The 22,376-nt window shown below is 38.5% G+C and overlaps 1 protein-coding gene across 1 annotated transcript in view; it reads right to left on the bottom strand.

Moving 5' to 3' along the window:
* stard13b (StAR-related lipid transfer (START) domain containing 13b) overlaps positions 1–22,376 on the bottom strand; it is a 450,686-nt gene that overhangs the window by 395,720 nt on the left and 32,590 nt on the right. The window contains exon 2 of the mRNA XM_048598023.1: positions 17,299–18,229. Coding sequence (XP_048453980.1) covers positions 17,299–18,051 — 753 coding nt within the window. The 5' untranslated portion in view covers positions 18,052–18,229. The remainder of the gene's footprint in view (positions 1–17,298; positions 18,230–22,376) is intronic.

Raw genomic sequence — 22,376 nt, 5'->3', positions numbered from 1 at the left:
TCTCTCTGGATTCTCTTTTTACCCTATCTGCCAAAGCTATCTCATGTCCCCATTTTGCCCTCCTGACTTCCCTGTTAAGTGAACTCGTATACTCCTATACTCCTCAAGGGATTCACTTGATCCCAGCTGCCTGTACCTGATATATGCCTCCTTCTTTTTCTTAACCAAAACCTCAACACTCTAGTGATCCGGTGTTCTCCACTCCTGCAAGCCTTGTCTTTCACACTAATGGGAACATGCTGGCCCTGAACTCTTGTTACCTTGCTTTTGAAAGCATCTCACTTGCCAGATGTCTCTTAGCCTGCGAACAGCCTCCCCCAATCAACATGCAACTTTTGAAAATTAGTAGCCTCTGCAAGCACTATTTATAGCTCCACGCTACAACATGCATGTAAAAGTGTATGTTGCCTCAGCAATCAGACTCCTTAGGAGGCTGGTTGGTTCAGTTGACTACAATGGATCAGGCATTATGGGATTTGGCATTTCTATACTGAAAGAGTTGGAGTCTGGGTTTGTCTTCTTGCCTTATTAATAGTGGAGATTGCAGTGTTCTGGATCAGTCTCTCCCTTGGGCAGGGAAGCCAAGAAGAATTTGGACCATTTCTTGAATCACTACACACAAGATGTGGATTTCAATCTTCTTTGAGGTTACACTAACAAACATTGGGTGAGCAGCTTTTCTGTTGACTCTCTGCTATCTGATAACACTCCTAGGACTTTCCTTTTGAAGTGACATCAGATTTGCAGCAAAGTCTTCTCAATATGGAATTTTAGAAATCAGCCAAAGTCAAAGGAGTAGACAGGGCACAAATGGTATTTTAACCCTACCAACGATCCAGGCAATGTTGCAAAGAGGAAAATCTGCCATAGTCAACAAACTTTTTTTAAAGACATCTGTAAGTATTACTGAAATCTACTATTAATTCATCAGGACAGATGTGATGTACAGTTCTTCTCATCAAACAAATAGTTTGCCAAACTCATTTTCGTTAAAGTGACTGTACTTCAGTAACATTTTAAATATGCTGTTATGTTCACAGAGATCTACAACATGGACAAAGTCCCTTCAAGCATTGTGTCTGCACCGGTCAAAAACAACCACCAAATTATTCTAATCACATTTTCCAGCATTTGGGCCATAGCCTTATATGCCTTGGCATGTTACTTAACTTGTCATATGTTTACTCAACTTAAAAGAAATTCATTCCAAAATATTTAAATTATTACTTATTTCCAAACATATCACTGATGTAAATTGATTTGTTCTAAACATATCTCTAATCTAAATAATTATTTTTCAGCTGTTTTTTGAAGCCTTCACTGCATGGATTTATTTAATTGCATGGATTCATAGACATACTATCATTTGAGAATCCATGTGGAATTATTTAATCCTAGTACCAATTTATGGATTAAACAGTGAAATAAAATGCTCTAAAACTATTTTCAGTTAGGAACTATTTCTTAAAACATACATTTCTGTTTTAAGCGAGTAAATTATATCAATATTTCATTCTGCCTTTTAAAGTCAATCCTTAAAACTGGTACTAAAATCCCATTCAGATCAGGGTACTTGTCTGGAGTAAATGTTGGATGGGAGGTCAAAACCAGAGAAATGAAACCTTCAAATTCCAGGAGGCAATGCAGTATGGATGTGCTGTTCCAAACTACACAGAGTACTCTTAATGTGACCCAATTCAGGCCGATTCAACAGGTACAATGTACTTGTTGCCTTTAAAGATAAGACTAAAGATTGCCGCAAGAAATGCTAAAATACATACCTTGGAACCGACAGCAGGAGGCTGTATCAAGGGGGCTAAAAGAGGAGGTCAGTGTAATGATTCAGTTGTAGGGGATGCAATAACTAGAAAGCAGATAGCATTCATTGCAATCAAATTTAAGAGAGCTCCACATGGTATTTTGTCATGATAGTGACGATAACTGATGAACTGTCCTGGACTTCCCACGTAAATGCGAGAGCCAAGAAGGCACAACTACACCTCTTCTTTCTCAGACAGCTCAGGAAATTTGGCATGTCCATAAGGTTCCTCACCAAATTCTACAGATGCATTATTGAAAGCATACTGTCCAGGTGCATAATGGCCTGGTATGGTAACTGCTCTGCCCAGAACCATAAGAAGCTACAGAAGGTTGTGCGTGCAGCCCAGACCATCACGGAAGCCAGTCTTCCATCCACGCAATCTACTTACATGGCTCACTGCTGCAGAAAGGTGGCCAATATCATCATAGACCCATCGCACACTGGTAGTGACCTCCTACAACGTCTTCCATCAGGCAGAAGATGCAGAAGCCTGAACACACACACAAGTAGGTTCAGGAACAGCTTCTTTCTGGCTGTTAGCAGACTGTTGAATGGACTCTAGCCTCAAATAATGTAACCTGCAATATAACCTGTATGCCTCTAATTCTTTTTGATCTGTACATGCTTGCTGTGATTTGCTTGTAGCACTTGTAAACAAAGCTTTTCACTGTATTTCGATATACATGACAATAAAATCAATCCTAATCCTAATTCAGATACAGGATGAGGGATATCTCATTCAGTTTGAAAGGACATTGGAAAAGGAGGCATAGGATCTAGTCAGATTAATAGCTCCAATCAGGAAATTTATATTCTATGAGATTCATCTGGCTGACCTTGTTACAATCACTACAGGAAGAGTGACCAAAGGTTCTGTTTGAAGAGTACCAGAAGCTACGCATACAAATGAGTTGAAATTAACTAATAATGAGATGTTAGTGTATGCAATTAGGCCTCTTATCATTCATCCCACTTAATTGGAAAATGGGACATTTTGGTCTCAACATTGAGAAACTCTTTGTTGACCATCTCACATAATTTTCTGAAGAAGGGTCCAGACCCGAAACGTCAGCTTTCCTGCTCCTCTGATGCTGCCTGGCCTGCTGTGTCATCCAGCTCTACACCTTGTATCACATAATTTTCCTAGCTTTCTCATCAATGCTCATGTCATTTAGGGCTGGGAAAATTCCACTCTATATTTTTTACCTACTGCTCATTCTCTTAATAACAGCATAAGAGAGAGGAGCAAAATTAGGCCATTTGGCACATCAAGTCTGCTCCGCCATTCAATCACAGCTATGTATTTCTCAACTCCGTTCTCCTGTATTCTCCTTGTAACCCTTGATCCTCTTATCAATCATGAACCCATATATCTCTGTCTTAAATATACTCAATCACTTGGCCTCCACAGCCTGCTGTAGCAATGAGGCCCACAGATTCACCACCCACTGGCTGAAGAACTTCCTCCACATCTGAGTTCTAAAGGGTTGAGTCTTCACCATGAAATGGTGCCCTCAGGTCCTAGTCTCTCCTACTAGTGGAAATACCTTCTCCATGTGCACTGTATCCAGACCTCTCAGTGTTTTATAAGTTGCAATGAGATCCCTCTCGTCCTTCTAAAGTCCATTGAGTATAGACCCAGAATCCTCAACCGCATGTCATATGACAACTTTTTCATCCCTGGCATCATTCTCGTAAATCTCCTCTGGAACTCCTCCAATACCTGCACATCCTTTCTTAGATACGGGGCCAAAAACTACTCACAATATTCCAAATGTGGTCTGACCAGATCACTGCTCTTGTATTCAAGCCCACTTGAAATAAATGCTAAAATTGCATTTGCCTTCATAACTGCCAACTGAACCTGCATGTTAACCTTAAGAGAGTCATGAATTAGGATTCACAAGTCTCTTTGTGCTTCAGGTTTCTGAATCCTTTCTCCTTTCCTCCTCTCTTACAGTATAAATGTTGGCTTTCCTCTTAAAGTGTCTTACATTCTCAGCTAATGGCTCTAGCAGACAACTTGGTGGCATGGAAACAAGGTTAAAAGGTGCAGCTAAAGCAACGAGGCCCCTTAAGAATAGAGATTGACAGTGGAGCTGTTTGGGTCTTGGGTATTAACGAAATAAGGTTAAAACGAGTAGTGAGAGCGGAGAGGCCTCAGAAGAAGACAAACCAGTTGTGGGGCTGCTTCAACAAAATCAAAATGTGATGTTACAGGGAGGCAGACCGGTAACTGAGGATATTTCTCTCTTGTCCCTTATGAGTGGAAATCGATTTAAGTTATGACTCAAGTACAGCTTAAAAGCTTCACATAGGTAATTAATATTTTTGAACTTCAAAACTAAATTTCTTTCCTTGATAAAGTTAATAGGTTCTGATTACTTGTCTGACATAAACAAGAATAATGCTTTTCTAGCCTATACTTAAGTAGCAGCAAGGGTAAAATAAAAGCTAGGGTTCATATTTTATTTGATTAAGGTATGACTTCGGAGTACAGGCCTATGTGGTGCACATCCTGCAGTTTGTGGGAACTCGATGGTCTGGATGACTTTGTGCATTAGATGCCACTGGCTGGAGGAATATAAGCTTTGTGTTTTGGAGGTTAAGCAGCAGTTGGTAGCACCATGGTACATTCACAGGGCATAAAGATTTATGGATAGCACAAGATCACCTCATACTTTAAGGAATTGCAAGCAGAGAGAATGAGTGACTGCCATACAGGGATCACACTTGCAAGCCATTTTTCACCTTTGCATAATAATGAGAGTGATAGTTCCTCTGTGCAGGCCAGCCAAAGCTAAGGCCATGACGCTGGTGGTCCAGCTGCTCAAGGGAAGAGGAAGAAGTGTGTAAGAGCAATAGTGGCAGGAGATTCATCTGTGAGGACAGTAGACAGGTTCTTTTGTGACCAGAGATATGACTCCAATATGGTATGTTGGCTCGCGCTAAGAAATTAAGAGAAAAAGAGATACTGGGTCCTGCAATCATATTTCAGAGTTAAATAGGAAATTGAAAAGTAGGACTTCAAAAGTAGTAATCTTCAGATTACACGTACTCTTGGTGCCTACATTAGCAAATAAAGGAATAGAAGGATAGAGCAGATGAATGCATGGTAGAGAGATGGTGCAGGGGGGAGGGTTTTAGATTCCTGAGGCATTGGGAGAAAATGGGATGTATACAAGCAAGGAACAAGACCACTCGGCCATTCAAGCCTGCATTGCTATTCAATAAGATCATGGCTACTCTGATTTAAAACTTAACTCTACATTCCTGCATACCCTAATAATCTTCCATCCCGTTGGTAATCAAAAATCTATCTACTCTTCCTTAAAAATATTTAAAAATTCTGTATGCACTGCCTTTTCAGGAAGGGAATTCCAAAGACTCACTGAGAGGAAAAAAAATGTTCCCACATCTCTGTTTTAAATGGTTGTCCCCCTATTTTTAAACTATGACCCCCTAGTTCTCTTTTGTCAACATTCACCGGGTGAAGACCCCTCAATATCTTACATGTTTTCAATTAAACCTTTAACTTTTCTGAACTTGAGAGGACACAAGTCTATCTGTTTAGCCTTTCCTCCTAAGGCAAGCCATTCATTCCGGGTAACAGACTAGTAAACCTTTCCTGAGGTGCTTGCATTGTGTTCACGTCCTTTCATAAGTACAGCGACCAGTACTGTACAGAGTACTCCAGATACAGTTTCACCAATCCCCATATAACTGAAACATAAACTTCTTACCCTTGCATTCAATTTCCCTCACAACAATCCATAACATTCTGTTAGTTTTCCTGATTACTTGCTGTACCTGCAAACTAACTTTTTGTGATTCATGTGCTAGGACACCCAAATCTCTGCATTTCTGAGTTCTGAAGCTTTTGACTATTTAGATAATTTTTAAAAAAAATTCTTTCTGTCAAATTGAATAATTTCACACTTTTCCATATTGTACTCTATTTGTCAGATCTTTGCCCACTCAATCTGTCTATTTCCCTTTGTAGTCAATCTATGCTCTCTTCAAAACTCACTTTCCCACCTAATTTTTCCCTTCTTATTAATCTAATTAATTACTTTAGCTTTTTATCTTCTGTCCAATCTTCTGACCTGCCATCTATCTTTGCACAATTATATAACTTTTCTTTCAGACCTGTACAAGTTGGACTCGTTACGCCTGAAAAGGAATGGGATTAACATGCAGAGAAGTTTGCTAATGCTGTTGGGGTGGAATTACAAAAAAAAGGAGAAAAAATACTTTGAGGGCAAACTAGCAAATAACATAAAAACAGACAGTTGGTGCTTCTGTCAAAATATATAAAAAGAAAAAGAGAGTCAACAATGAACATAGACTTGTTAGAGAACAAGACTAGGGATATAATAATGGGAACCAGGAGATAAGAGTTGAATAAACACTTTGCATCAGTCTTCATGCTGGAGGGCAGTGATAGTATTCCAGAAATACTAAATAATTAAGGTGCTTAAGGTGCTAAAGGTGGGAGGAAATGCACATAATTACAAAGGAAACTAATGGGGCTAAAGGCTGATAAATCTCCTGGACCTGATGGTCCAGATGGACCCATGTCTAATTGCCTAGAGGCTAGTTCAGAGTCAACCATATTGCTGTGGGTCTGGAGTCACATGTAGGCCAGAGCGGGTAAGGATGGCAGTTTCCTTCCCTAAAAGACATTAGTGAACCAGATGGGGTTTTTCCCAACAATCAACAATGGATTCATGAGCATCATTAGATTCTTAATTCCAGATATTTTATTGAATTCAAATTCCACCATCTGCCAAGGCAGGATTCAAACTTGGGACCCCAGGATGTTATCTGGGTCTCTGGGTTATCAGTCCAGTGATAATACCATTAAGCCATTATCTTTGCCAATGTATTATCAAAAAATTTTGTGGATGGCACAAAATAGGTAAGAAGGCAAGTAGTGAAGATGACATAAGTCTACAGAGGATTAAATGAGTGGGAAAAAGTTTGGCAGATTGAAAATAATTGGCAGGAAGAATAGAAGAGCTGAATATGATTTAAAGGGGAAAAGTTGCAGCTTAGAGAGCTTTGGCAGGTCCTTGTGCATGAATCATTTACAAAAATTTAGCAAGTAATAGGGAAGACATATTTAGTTTTGGAAAAGTTGAATTGTTTGGAGTTGCTTTCCTTGGACTAGTGAAGTTTGACAGGGGACCTGATAGAAATGTCTAAGATTGAGGGCAGAGGTAGGATGGATAGGAAGTCACCTTTTCCATTTAGTAGAAAGGTCAATAAGTAGGGGGAATAGATTTTCAATAAGAGGTAGCTGGGTAAGAGGAGTTTTGGAGAAACCTTTTCACCTAGATGTGGCAGGAGTCCAGAACTCACTGTCTGATTGGGTGGTTAAGTCAGAAATTCTCAAAACGTTTATGTAGCCTTTAGATGTTTGCTTCAGGGCTACGCATTAAGAGCTGCAAAATAGGATTAGTGTAGTCCGATCTTTGTTGACTAGCACAGACATGATGGGATGAATGCTCTTTCTGTGCCGTAAATGTCTGAGTCTATACTTTCATCACAGTTGGTTTTTTAAGAATTGTTCTGATGAGTGCAAGGTGAAAAGCTTTGACAAAATGTCTTTTCCAGCAATATTCAAGTCCTCAAAGTTAACTGCCATGCTTGGTACAAATTTTAAACTAATCAGGTTGACTCTGATTAGTCAAGGCATTTTCCTGAGAAAGAGGCCAGTGAATAGCTGTCACTCATTTTGTTGAGTTGAAACACGCACAGCGTGTGTCTATGTACTCAAAAATGAAGGTCCCATATTTAGGCAGTTTCCAGTATACACAAGTGTGACATACTGCAGAGGGCAGCATGATGGCTCGGTGGTTAGCACTGCTGCTTCACAGCACCATGGACCTGGGTTCAATTGTGTGGAGTTTGCACATTCTCCCCATGTTTGCGTGGGTTTCTTCCCAGTCTAAAGATATACAGGTTACGGGGTTCGGTCATGCTAAATTGCCTCTAGTGTCCAGAGATGTGCAGGCTAGGTGGATTAGCGATGGGAAATTCAGGGTTACAAAGATAGGATGGGGGAAAGTGGGACTGGGTGAGATGCTCTTGGAGGGTCAGTGTGGACTTGATGGGTCGAATAGCCTGTTTCCACACTGTAGGGATTCTATGGACTGCAAAACCAACAGATTAGGAGCTAAGACTATCAATCAGTCTTGCACTTGCATCCTTGTTTCATGCAGTATAAATGTTGCTTTTCCATTTGAATTGGTATTCTTGTGAATTGCTTTGATGTGTATAAAAAAAAGGCTTTGACTAAATTCTCAAAATCTTATAGGAACCTGAAAAACATGGGCTGTAAAATGAAGCGGAATTATGCAAGAAGTTGTTAGAAGCATATCTTGACATCATTAGCATCTCACTGCATCTTTTAATAATGCAGGTTAAGAATTACTCTAAGAATACCACAGATGAACTGGCATTGGGATGCCATTATGCTCAGGAACTGGCAGCTGGTTGGATGCTGAATTGGATAATGAAGTAAGGACCAGTGCTGGCCAGCCATTCACAGAGTGTTGAAAAAGAAACCAAAGGGTGAACTAGTATTGACTGGGTTTATGAGCAGGAGATGGAGTGTTGCTTTGGAAGTTGCAAGACTGGGATTTTTTGGGTTTACTCTCTCTAGTTATTCACCAGCTACTGACTTGTTGAAAGTCGTGAGAGAGGAACCCTAGTTTATAAGAAATCAGGAATAAGTCTCTGGAGGTCTGTTGAACCTGCTTGTATCAACTGGTGACTTTAGAATTCAAGCAAGATAGAAACCTACTTGCCTGTAATAAAAATTATTGGATTTCATGAAGGCCTGGTATTCATCATTGAAATGATTATCAAACTGGCAGTTATGATTGTTTTACTAAAAAAAATCCCTTTAACTCTGTCTGTCTGTGTTGCATGGGTGGGGGCTTGTATTCAATGAAGATTGGGCTTAGTTTGTGGGTACACTTGCAGGACATTTAGGAACCACAGACCTGCATTTCAATGCACACTGACAACTAACATTGAAAGATAGTTGCAAAAACACTTTGCATGGAAGCATAGGAACACAACTCATGGATTGGACCAGAATCTCAGCGTTTCTCACTTGTTCTGTAGTAAATGCTCACTTGTGCTTACCTGTATGCTCACAGCATCCATGCCTTGCCTTAAACATGCCATGCTTGTTATTGTGTTGGCACTTCAACTAGACTCTAAAGGCTATCAGTACTGTCATATTGGTATGCTGTTTTGCAGTAGGCATTCTTGTGAATTGTTCTGATGTTTACAAAAGAAAATGCTTTGACTAAATTCTCAAAATCTATTCAGGACCTAAACAATGTAGACTGTGGTGAGAAATGAAGCAGAATCACTGTTTGCCAGTGGGAATTTCTCTGGGGCCTTGGAGGGAGGTTCATCATGTTGTACGGCACACAGAGACATCAATCAACCACCTGCACGATCTTCCAGCTCCCTTAGCGGCAAATACACTGCGCATGTATTCAACTAAATGTTTATGTCGGAATGTGGTTGGGCCTGCTTCTTAGTCCAGCCAAGGGGTGATGCTATCGTAAGGGGGTTCCTGTATCCTCCAGTCGTGAGCATGGTCCAGAGGCTTGGCCTTGGTCAGTCATCCACAAGAGCTAGGCTAGATGTCTGACTCCAATCCTAGGAATAACTAACAGTCAGTCCTATAGGGCCAGTACCAGAGACAGAGAAATCAAGTATCATCAGTCAGGGAGCTGCAAAGACAATGATCTGGTCAGTTATATCTAGACTCCACTTGTCAAAGTTGGTCAGAGGTCTGAAATAAATATGGTTCTAGGGTGACCAGGTACAAGGCTTTTTGGCAAAGGCTGGGGAGGGATCATTGTTAAAACAGTTTGGGGCAGTCAAACTCACAATAGGAACCAGACACATCTGTTGGAATGTGGTCAAGCACAGTGATGGGACAGGCAAAATGGAGCTATGCAGAATAGCATCAGATGGCATTATAGGCTACATTGGAGAGGGGGCTATTGGCAGTGACAATTACTGTGGCCTCCACAGGGGGAGAGTAGGTCACCATGGTTGGCACTGAGCACCAGCAATTTCTGTTTTGCTTCATCTAGAGTGATGTTAATTAAAGGGATGATAATAGATAGACAATGACTAACATTAAAAGAGAGCATTGAGGAATTGCATCAATTGTCCATTCCTGCCTGGTAGAAAAACAAGTTCGGAAAGGTAGTCTGACCATTGCTAACAAGGGAAATTGGGAGTAGCAGCATCTGTGGAGAGAGAAACAGTGTTAAAATTTTGAGTCCAGTATGACTCTTCTTTAGAGCTACTTCTTCAGTTATGAAGAAGAATCAGACCGGACTTGAAACAATAACTTTGTATCGCTCCCCACAGATGCTGCCATACCTGCTGAGTTTCTCCAGCACTTTGTGTTTGTTTCAAATTTCCAACATCTGCAATATTTTGCTTCTATTAAATCAGGGATAGTATTGGAATCAAGGTAGGGCATACAAATGGCCAAAAAAAGCAGCAGACTTGAGATTTGGCATCAATTTAGATTTCAGCAAATGAGCGCAAAGCAATTGATCGATTAAGAAGGGGAAAATAGAGGATGAGAGTAAGCTTACATGGTACATACAATCTAAGGGTGTGAAAACCTTTACAGGCGTGTGGAGACAACAGGATTAGTAAACACAAATATAAGTGCCTTACAATAAAAAAAAGAAAGGAAGTTTTTTGGGGAACATAGAGATGGAAAACCAACTAAATTCATTTTTTTTTTCTGTCTTCACAAAGAAGGAAACGCATAACATCCCGAAAATATATGGAATACAGGATCTAAAGAGAGGGAGGACCTGAATAGAACTAGGGTATTAATAGGGAAATGATGTTAGGGAAATTGTTGGGATTAAAGGCCAATAAATCCCTAGGGCCTGATAATTTTACATCCTAGGATACTTATGGAAGTGGGTCTAGAAATTGTGAATACATTGGTTGTCAACTCTCAACATTCTATAGATGCTGGAACAGTTACCATGGATTCGAGGGTATGTAATCTAACCCACTATTTAAAAGGAGGAGAGAAAACAGGGAATTGCAGACCAGTTAGCCTTACATTGGTAATGGGGAAATGCAAGATTCTATTATAAAAGATTTAAAGTAGAACACTTGGAACACAGTGACTGGAGTGGACAGAGTCAGCATGGATTTATGAAATGGAAATCATGTTTGACAAATCTTCTAGAATTTTTCCAGGATGTAACTAGTAGTGTTGATAAAGGGAGCCAGTGGATGTGGTTTAACTGGAAGGCTTTCAGTAAGGTCCCACATAAGAGATTAGCAAGTAAAAGTAAAGAATATAGGTTTGAGGGTAGTGTATTGACCTGGATAAAGAACTGGACAGCAGGTAGGAAACAAAGAGTAGAAATGAACAAATCTTTTTCCGAATGACAGGCAGTGTCTACTGGGGTACCGCAAGGAAAAGTGCTTGAACTCCGATTATTTATAATATATCTTAATGATTTAGATGGGGGACCAAGTATGCAGATGGCATAAAGCTGGGGGGGGGGGTGGGGGGGGGGAGGTAGCTGGTGGTGGTGAACTGTGAACAGGAAGCAGAGGCACTTCTGTGTGATTTGGGCAAGTTGAATGAGTGAACAAATGAGTAGGAGATGAAGTATAATATAGATAAATGTGAAATTATCCACTTTGATAGAAAAAACAGGCAATCAGATTCTTACTTGAATCTCTAGCCAAAAAAATGCCGGAAGTGTGAAACAAAAACAGAAATTGCTGGAAAATCTCAGCAGGTCTGGCAGCATCCATGGAGAAAAAATCAGTGTTAATGGGACCCTTGGACCCAAAACATTAACTCTGATTTCTCTCCACAAATGCTGCCAGACCTGCTGATATTTTCCAGCAATTTCTGTTTTTGTTTCAGATTACTTGAATCATGATAGATTGGGAAAATGGGAGGTGCAATGGGACCTCAGTGTCCTTGAAAATAAGTATGCAGGTGCAGCAAGTGACGAAGAAGGTGAGAGGATTTGAGTACAGGAAGAGAGATGTCTCTCTGCAATTGTACAGACCACACCTGAAATATTGTATATGGTTTTAGTCTCCTTACCTGTGGAAGGATATTCCAGAAGTTTACCAGACTGACTCACAGGATGGTAGCATTGATGTATGAAAAGAGATTGGATTGGTTAGGGTTATATTCACAGGAGTTTAGAAGAATGAGGCAGGATTTCATAGAAACTACAAAATTCTAACAGGGCTGGACAACATAAAGGTAGGAAGGAAGATCTCAATGACTGGAGAGTCTGGAATCAGTGGTCACAGTCTAAGCATGTGGGATAGGCCATTTAAGATCAAAATAAGGAGGAGTGTCTTCACCCAGACAGTAGTGAATCAGTCAAATTCTCTGCCAAAGAAAGTAGTTGAGGCCAACGTACTGAATGTTTTTAAGAAGGAGTTAGATACAGTTTTCTTTAGGGCTAAAGAGATCAAAGGTATGAAGAAAATGCATGAACAGGGTATTGACTTGGATAATCAACCATGATCATATTGAATGGTGGTGTAGTCCTGAATGGCCTACTCCTGCTCCAATTTCCTTTGTTTCTATGAGCTTAGGCTTGGAGTGAAACCTGAGGGCTGCGGGAGTGGGAGGCTACCCCTCCTGCTGACTATGAGGGATGCCGGTCTTTTGGTGGATATCCAGTGAGTGTGGCACCTTCTTCTGGGAGTGGCACATGGTGAAATGGAGCTAGAATTGGGTGAAAGTGGCACAATAGGTTCAGGGTAGGTAGTTAGTTAATGAAATGAGTTCGGTAAGATATGCTGCTTGACCTCACTAGGCTTTGCAGTGAAAAACCTTCTATGAAACTCAGCAAAACTGATATTTAGCTTAAAAAAAACTAAGATTCAGCCCAAAATCTTCTTTTTTAACCAACACTTAGGATCTTTGAATGTTCAACTGCTGAATGCACAGCAACTGGACAAGTACTAATTTGTGCTAGCAAGGCAGAGCACTCCATTTCACTCAGCATTATGGAACAAGAGACTGTGCTTCTATTTTAAATTCGTGAAGATAATTGAAACAATTGTTTGAAATACACTAAACTCAAAATAATATTTTGTTCCTGCCACATAAGTTAAACTGGCTGCATCAGCGTAAAGAAAGAATTCCCTCGCAGCCAAATGAACAGTTTCAGTGAAGGTCAGGAGAGGGTAGTTATGCAGTCAAATGAATGGCAACTTATGTGGAGAAGGCAAGACTTAGGCTGACTGAATAATGATAATCCAGTCAAAAATTTTCAGCACTCAACATAATTAGGCTTCAAAACATTGACAGATGGCAACCCTGAATTAAATCTTATGAAAACTGTTTGAACACGATTTTATTCACTTTGTATTGAGGCAAAAATGTAATTGTGGCCGATTTAATGGTAGAAATCATTTACAATGAAACAATTAAATTGATCAGTCCTTCCTCCTCTTTCACTAATAATGGTGAATTATGAAAATTTGAGCAGATTCTGTGTAACATTTTAATGCTTTCCAATTGCCTCTACATGGATTTTATCAGGATCCATGTCAAGCATAAAGCAGCTAAAACAACATTCCACAAGTAGGCATAGTTCTAGTGCAGTATTATGTTTTACTGTAATTTTTTATTAGTTCAAGTGATATCAGCATCACTATCTAGCATTTATTGTTCATCCCTATATGCCTTGAGGACATGTTAGAGTCAATCACATTGCTGCGGATTGCAAGTCGCATGTAGGCCCAATCAAGTAAGAATGGCAGATTGCCTTCCCTACAGCACATTAGTGAATCAGATGGTCACCACTGGGCTAACTTGTTGTTCAGATTTTTACTGAATTCAAATTTCATCATCATCTGAATTGGATCAGGGGCCATGTGTCTGGAACATTAGCCTGAGTTTCTGGATTACTGGTCCAGTGATATCACCACTGCTTCATCACCTTCCTAGTGGTGTGAAAATAACTTAGAAATGTCTAGTTCCAATGGGCTACATGTCCAAACTGCCTACGATTTAAATAGAACTTGCTGTTATTTCATCTGAAGAATTAAATGGCTTTAGAATGATAGCATATTAATTGTAGCACATCAATGCTTAATCCACATAATAGATTCAAATTAGAGGATTGTTAATTTTTAAATGATGTGAAATGGCACATCTCTCCCACAATACCATTGAACAAATTAATCTAACTGTATCTGTGAATACCTGACATTCATCATGACATCAATCATCAGAATCACATAACCTTTTCCTTTTTAATTGTTTCAACATTTGCATTTTAATGTTATAAAATCATTGAACCAATTAAGATTATGTGGAACATATTCCAAAGTGCTTAAATTTTAATTCTTTGCAATAAAAATAATACTGATTAGCCGAAATACATGTTCAGTCTTTATGCTAATAATGATATTATGTTTAAAAATAACTCCGTATAAAGATTACGTTGCCTTTTGAAGCAACATCCTATGGGAATACACACCAACACAGTTAAACTGTATTTGATGGATTGAGTATCAACATGAATTTAAGCCAATGTGCCATCAGCACAGGAAGCCATGGATCTAAGCTGTGGATTCATTAAACTATATACTTTTTAATAATTTAAGTCCCTGGAGCTGGACTAGCCTTACAATTAGGTAAAGCTGTGACCAACAGCAGATATTCTGTCATGCATACTATATTTAGTCCATGAAGTTTAATTGTTTTGGCGACTGTACCACGAATCATAGTCAATTCTTGGTTGAGCTGACTTTTTATTCCCTGGCTAACTGGTAGACCCAAGATGGGAAGAAAGTCATTGATTGACAAAAGTGTGAGTGCAACTACTCTAACCAGTTGCATGTTGAGAATAACATTATTCCTTCATGGGATAATTTGCGTATCACTAGCAGGGCTATCACTTGTTGCTCAGCCTCAACTACTGTTAGGGTTGTTGTTGAGCCAGGCATTTGATTTGTGCCAGTCCATCTAATGTGAATTCACCTATAAGGCATTTGGGAAGGTGGTTTCAGGACTTTAATAGATTCATAGAATCATACAGTACAGAAGAGATCCTTCAGCCCATTGTGTCTGCACCTTCAAAAAACTACTCTAAATCTACTCTATTCCCACTTTCCACTTACCCTTGAATATTATGACATCTCAAACGCTCATACAATTACATTTTTAAAGATAATGAGATTTCCTGTCTCAAATACCTTCCCAGGCAGTGCATTCCAAATTTCCACCATCCTCTGGGTAAAAGCATTGTTCTTCAAGTCCCCTCTAAACCTCCTGCATTTCACCTTAAAATTATGACACATTGTTATTTATTATTCAATAAACCAGCCACTCTGCCCCTTATAATTTGTACACAGCAATCAGGTCCCGTCTCAGCTTTCACTGCTCCAAAGTAAACAACCTAAGCTTATCCATCTCTTTTCATAGGGAAACTGCTCTATTCCAGGCAACATTATGATAAATCTACTCTACTCTCCCTTTAGTGCACTTCCTAATCAGCCTACCTTTTTCTATGTGATTACTAATTCAATCACAAATGATTATTTCTAGAAGTTTACCTACCATAAAAGTCAAATTAACCAGTCTGTAAGTGCTGGAATTATCCTTACAACTTTTCTTGAATAAGGCCGCAATGTTTGGAATTCTCAAGAGATTATGGTTAGTGCTCCCACAATTTGTGCCTTTGCTTCCTTCAAATTGCTTGGATGCATGTCCTCCAGCCCCAGTGCCTTGTGAACCTTAAATGCTAACAATCTATCCAAGAATTCTTCCCTGTTAATTTTGAACCATTCCTCATGACAGATTTTCCTCCTTTGTCACCATGCCCTGGGCAGCATTCTCATCTTTTGTCAAGGCCAATGCAAATTATTCATGTAACATCTCAGCTTATGCCCCCTGTCTTTGCATGTAAATCCCCTTTTGATAGGTATATAGGAACAGGAATAGGCCATTCAGCCCCTCAAGCCTATTCTACCATTAAGTGAGATCCTGGCTGATCTGTGATCTAACTCCATATAACTTTTTGCACATATCCTTCGTTTAACAAAAAATTATCTATCTCAGATTTAAACTTAACAACTGATCTAGCATCAACTGCCATTTGTGGAAGACGGTGCCAAACCTCTTTCCAACTACCCTTTGTGTAATCTAGACCTTCCTAACATCTCTCTTGAATGGTCAGGTCCTAAGTCTCAGACTATACTCCCCAGTTCTAAAATCCCCAACTAGTAGAAATAGTTTATCTTTATCTACCCTGTCCTTTTGTGTTAATATCTAGATGACTTTGATCAGATCACCAACTTAACCTTCGAAATTCAAGAGAAAACTGGCCTAATTTGTATAATCTCTTCTTGTAACTTCTGAATTCCAGGTATTATTTTTGTGAACCTACATTTTACTCCCTCCATGGCCTAAAGTGTGGTGCCTAGATCTGCTCACAGTAACCAAGTAGGTCTAACCAGTGTTCTGTATAACTGCATCATAATCTCTGCATCCTTGTACTTGAGTCCTGTAAGTATAAAGGCCAGCAAACCTTCAGCTTTCTTGATTATTTTCAGTACCTGTTTGTGATGTTTGAAATATCTAGGCAACTGAAACCCCCAAGACATTTCAGAAATGCACTGTATTTAACTTCATATCATCTAGGAAGTACCATGGCCTATCCCTTTTCGGTCCAAAATAGATAACCTTTTTGGTTTCTGATTAGTCCTACTCCTTCTTTAACCACTCTTTAACTGTTTGTATGCCTACAGAAGGCTTCCTAACAGCCTAACATGTTAAGCTACAATTTTATTTATTCAGAACAAAAATGTCTATTAAACCAAAGGAAAGCTGCCAATCAGATATATATCCTCACAAAACAAACAGGTGTTTATATTTAATGGAATCGCATGACCTTTTCCCCAGGTATTTGTAACAGATTTACCATCTGTTCAGGAACTATTTCACATTATGACAGTTGTAACAATCTCCTGAAAAAAATGTGAAAAGCCATAGACTGAAGGTACGTGATACAATTTTTCTGCATCAGTATCAACCCATTATTCGCTATGATATGAAAAAAATGGAAAGTTTTGCAAACCCCAAAGAAACTAATGTTATGCCTTCCCAAACCACGAGTAAGAAAACTCAAACAGGCATATTAGGTGCTGCTAAAGAAAAAATTAATTTCATTTTAATGAGACCAAAATTCAGAAGCTTCTAAATTTAATCTGAATGTAGGCCTCTTTGTTAACATTTATGTTAAGAACACTGAAAGCGTATTGTCATGGTTCATTTATAATGGATAAGTAATGTGTTTCAATTTATGTGATATTCAGTATTTTTTTAAAACATTCTGTAAATCATCAGCAGCAATGATATTACTCAATTTAAAACAATATACAACATAACAATTGCAAATTCCTACCTCTTTTCCTGTTTCTTCTTGCTTCAATGAATTGTCTCCTTCAGGAATCCTAACCTTTTCAATGTTTTTTCCAAGCTGCCATTGGGATGTTTTCCCAGTCGAAAGACTGCAACTCTGTTTTCCATTGGTTGCTTGTTTTTCCTTTCTTGTAAAATATCCCACGTCGTGTGGTAATTCTACGAAATTATCTTCAGATGAAATAGGTCCATATAACTCATTTAATGCTTCACAAATGAAAAGTTCAGTCATTTCACTATGTGCAGTTTCAGTTTGAGATCCACTGTGAGAAAACATGATAATACTTGATCTGAACTTTTCAACCTTCGGCCTATGTAGTGAACTTGCTGTACTGCATGCATTTTTAAGCAGAGAAGAATTGGAAGATGCTACCTCAAAAATTGAAGCACACTTCATCTCCTCATCACCACTTTCCAAATTCCACTCTGGTAGGTGTGGCAAGACTCTATACTGGCAACCTTCATCAACCTCTGAGTTCCTGGTGGGATGTTTGGATACTGTGCACAATTTCAAGGGCCCATCTTCACAGACCAGTGAAGAAGGATTCTCATTCTCTAAACATTGAACACTATCTCCCTTTGGATCATTACTTTCAGTTTTATTTATTTTATACAACCTCTCTTGTTCACAACCAGTCAAACACTCTTCTTCCGTGGTACATGCTGATGTCTCCAGACACATTACTGATGCAGAAAAAGGTAACTTCTGATGATTTGCACTATGCATTGATTCCATTCCAGTTTCTTATGAGAAGCATCCAGAAATATGCAGGAACCTTGAGCAGCACTGCATTTTATATTAAATTGAGGCCTTGATGTTTGACTATTCCATATCATGGACAGTCTTGTTGATATATAAACCAGTAAAAGTCAGTAGTCTTGGCTTTGGGCAAAAATCACCACATCAGCTGTATCTACAAAAGAGTTTTTTAAAAAAGCATTAATTTCACTGTAACATTTAGAACAGAGGGAGTTGGCAAATGGGTTCTCTTGTAATTTCTAGGGAAAGCCATTCACTTATCCACAGGAAAACACAATCAAATTGGCACTTAGAAGATAATATTATTTTGTATGGTTGTTATGGATACTGCATATATTAATAGTTTCAGCAAAAAGTAAATAAATGAAACTAGATTAAGGTACTGAATTGCAAGCACTTATCTGTGACTTGTTAAAATGAAAGGTTTCATTATAAAATACATAAAATTCCTTTAAAGCTTATAATTCTTTATGAACCAACTGAAGTATTATCTTTTGTAAAGGCAGAGATGAATAATCAAACTCTGCTGACCTGTGAAGAGCAAATATTACAAAAAACTGCAGTTATAATGCACTCAAATTTTGTAGTGTAATTTTTGCATATGTTTATGTATTTTTTGCCTCTGGTTGTTCTTAGTAACAAAGCACAGAAGATTTAATGCAGGGAATCCCAATGTGTAAAGAGGAAAATATCCTGCACGTGCCCAACAAATGCTATAAGTTGACATTCTATGAAATCATGTGGTGGAGGTAGGTTTAGATGCTTTGCCTTCATATGTTTGGTATTGGATCAGATATATCTTCTTAAACTTTAACGTTAATGTTTTCAAAAACTCCAAATAGTACATGTTTTAATTGCTTATGTTAGAAAAAGGTGAACTGTCCAATGAACAGTCTTTAGAAGTTATGCAAGTACTTTATCAATAATTAAAGTATTCACACAATTCTACTTCAGTTTCATATGCATATACACAGAAAGTGGTCACTCAATCCAACTAGTCCATGCCAATTCTTATACTCTATACGAGCCTCCTCCATTTTCCTCAACAAAATCAGTCATGTATCTATATATTCCCTATTCCATCATATGTTTGTCTAGCTTTTCATTAAATGTGTCTGTATTTGCTTTAATCAATCCCTACAGTGGCAAGTTCCACATTCTTATGACTCTGGATAAAGATTTTTTTCTTGCACCGTTGGATTTCTTGATGGCTATCTTATATTTATGGTTTCTCATTCTGCTCTACATCACAATTGAAAACATTGTCTCTGTATTCACTCAACAAAAAGCTTTCATAATTTTAAAGACCACTTTTAGGTCAACTCTCAGCCTTCATTTTTCAAGAGAAAAGAATCCCACCCTATTAATCCTTTCCCCTCTAACATACATACATACACATTTCTGATAACATTCTTGTAAATTTTCTTTGCACCTTCTCCAGTCTCCCCTTATCCTTTTCGTAATATGTCAACCAGAACTGAGAGTGGTCTAAACAATGTTAGAAACAGGTTCAGCATAATTTATGTACTATTCAATTCTATGCTTTTGAACTTAGTTATTGGTTCAATTTTTTATGTCCTTGCTAACTAGTGGCACAACATTTCGTGACTAGAACATAAGAACTCAGAGAAGGAGTAGGCATTTCAGCCCCTTGAGCCTGCTCTGCCATTTTATAAATGTCATGGCTCATTTCATCTGGATCTCAACTCCACTTTCCTGCCCACTCTGCACAACCCTTCAACTCATTACTAATTAAGTATCTGTCCATCTCCTCAAATTTACTTAACAAGCTGGCATCCACCGTATTCTGGGCAGTGAATTGTACAGATTCATAACCCTTTGAGAGAAGTAATTGCTCCTCATCTCTGTTTTAAATCTGTTACACCTTATCTTAAAACTATCTTATCTTACTACTCCTGTTCTAGAGGACATGAGGAAACAGCCTCTTTATATCTGCTTAGTTAATCCTCTTTAACATCTTAAAAACCCCAATTAGATCTCTCATTCTTCCAGATTCCAGAGTATAAGCCTAAACGACTCAATCTCTCTTCATAAGACAAATCCCTGATCTCTGGAATCAATCAATTGCATCCAATGCAAATACATCCCTCCAAGTAAGGGGATAAAACTTGTATGCAGAACTCCAGGTAGAGTCTCAGTAATGCCTAGTACAGTTGCAGCATCACTTCCATACTTGGTTCAGTTGTACTTTAAGATCTCTCTCTTCTTCTGCCTCACATTTGTACCTTCTAAAATAAGTGAAGTCCCGTTCTTCCTATCAAATGTATTATCTCACATTTACCTGTGTTTGAACTTAGTTTGCCAATTGCTCGCTCACTCTGCATGTTTATTAATGTTATAATGTAATTAATTCCACTCCTCCTCAAATATTGCCTCTCCCTCAAACTGATGCTGTTTACACATTTAAAAATAAAAAGTGCAAATCATGAATATAATTTTTGAACAGTAGTGATCACAGCACTGACCTTTGAGGAGGACCATTTCCTACCATCTGTCAGTTTTAAATAATCACCCTTTACTCACACTCATTGCTTCCTGTCCTGAAGTTAATCAGTAATTTATTCTCATTATTCCTGACACTATGTTCTATTACCTTATTCATTAGTCTATGATGGGGTACTTTATCCAGGTAAATGACTTCTACTGCATTACTATTGTCTACTTTTTCTGTTAATGCCTCAAAAAACTCAATAGAATTAGTCAAGCAAGATTTCTCTTTTCAAATATATCTTGACTATTTAGCTTTTTTTTGTTTCTAGAGGTTCTTCTATTGTAAAGATTCCATCTGTTTTCTAGCACTGATGTTAACATAACAGGTCTACAGTTCCCTGCACACAAATTTTCTCCTTTTTATTAAATATAGAAGAAGGAGATATGAATTACATTAGCCAAATGCCAGCCTTCAGCACCACACCTTTTTTCAAAAAAAAGTTGTTAAATATGGATGATAAAACCTCAGCTATCAGTCACCTAGATGTATTTCAAGACCAGGAATTTTATTGTCTTTGCTTAGTTAATTCAACACGACCTGTTTTAAGTTAAATTCATTTATCTCTTAACTCATCATGAAATATTATGCTTCTGTTCTATCTCCCTGGTAGATTCCAAAGTGAAATAATTATTTAGTATTTCTGCCATCAGACTCTCATGAACTGGGTTTTTTTTTTAATCCCTTAATAATCCTACTCATGTTACAGCCTTCTTTTAAGAAGTAAAATTACTGTGGTCATACTCTGACAGAGAAGCAGACAGACAAGTGGTGATGGTTTAACCTGAGGGTTGCCATACCTTGAGTAAAGGGAGAGGTTGAGAACAAGAGAGCTTCATGGTGACCTCAGTTGCTGTGAGAACTGAACCCACAGTGCAGGTGCTATTCTGTGTTGCAAACCAGCTGTCCAGTCAACTGAGCTAACTGACCCCACCTGCCTGCCTGTATTTATGAGCCTGTAAAGTATTTTATTATTTTGTTTTATGCTCCTTAATCATTTAATTTCATTGTTCTTCTTTGCCTTCCCAATTGTTCTTTTGATGTTTATGTATTATGTCTTTATTCGTCCGTGGCTTCCCATTGATGTTTAGCTTGTTTTTTTCATTTGGTGGAATACATTTTTCTTGCATTCTGTTGAATAATGTTTCAAGTAATATTGTCTCGCTCTGATCAGGATAGAATATCAAATCTCAAAGGGAACGACAATTAATACTGCATGAGAAAAAACGATTGATTAGCTGGCAAGTAGACTCTGATAGGCAGAGGCATTGCCTTGGAGAACGCACATGGAAACAGTTAACTGCAAACTTTTCCCAAGTTGAGACCAGGCATGTCAGCACCAATGGTCAAGGCATGCCATGAGGAATGCACCAGGAAAAGGCTACCCCCACAGCTTTTGTTCATTTAACGAAGGCACAATGCATGAATATGTTCTTTCTGTGTGTGAACATACGTGACTTCTAGCATGCATAAGTAAATCACACTGTGAGCACAACTGATGATCTTCATTGGCCAATAGTGAAATGCTTAGCAAAGTTGAGTTGTCTAGTTAAAGGTTGTCCAATTATTGGACCACATTTAACATTGGACATCATATTCTGAGTTTTCCAAGCGCAAGGTGGTTGGGTAGCAACATTACTCTGCCTGTTCTAAAAAGCCAGAGAGACGGGTGCCCTGATACAATCTGACAGTAATTAGAATATATGTCCTACATAAATAAAAACCAAAAGAACTGCGGATGCTGTAATTCAGGAACAAAAACAAAGTTGCTGGAAAAGTTCAGCAGGTCTGG

The sequence above is a fragment of the Rhincodon typus genome, chromosome 6, assembly GCF_021869965.1.
Source record: "Rhincodon typus isolate 14 chromosome 6, sRhiTyp1.1, whole genome shotgun sequence".
NCBI classification, from domain to species: domain Eukaryota; kingdom Metazoa; phylum Chordata; class Chondrichthyes; order Orectolobiformes; family Rhincodontidae; genus Rhincodon; species Rhincodon typus.
The sequence above is the reverse complement of the archived record's forward strand: the minus strand, read 5'-3'. Positions and strand labels throughout refer to the sequence as shown.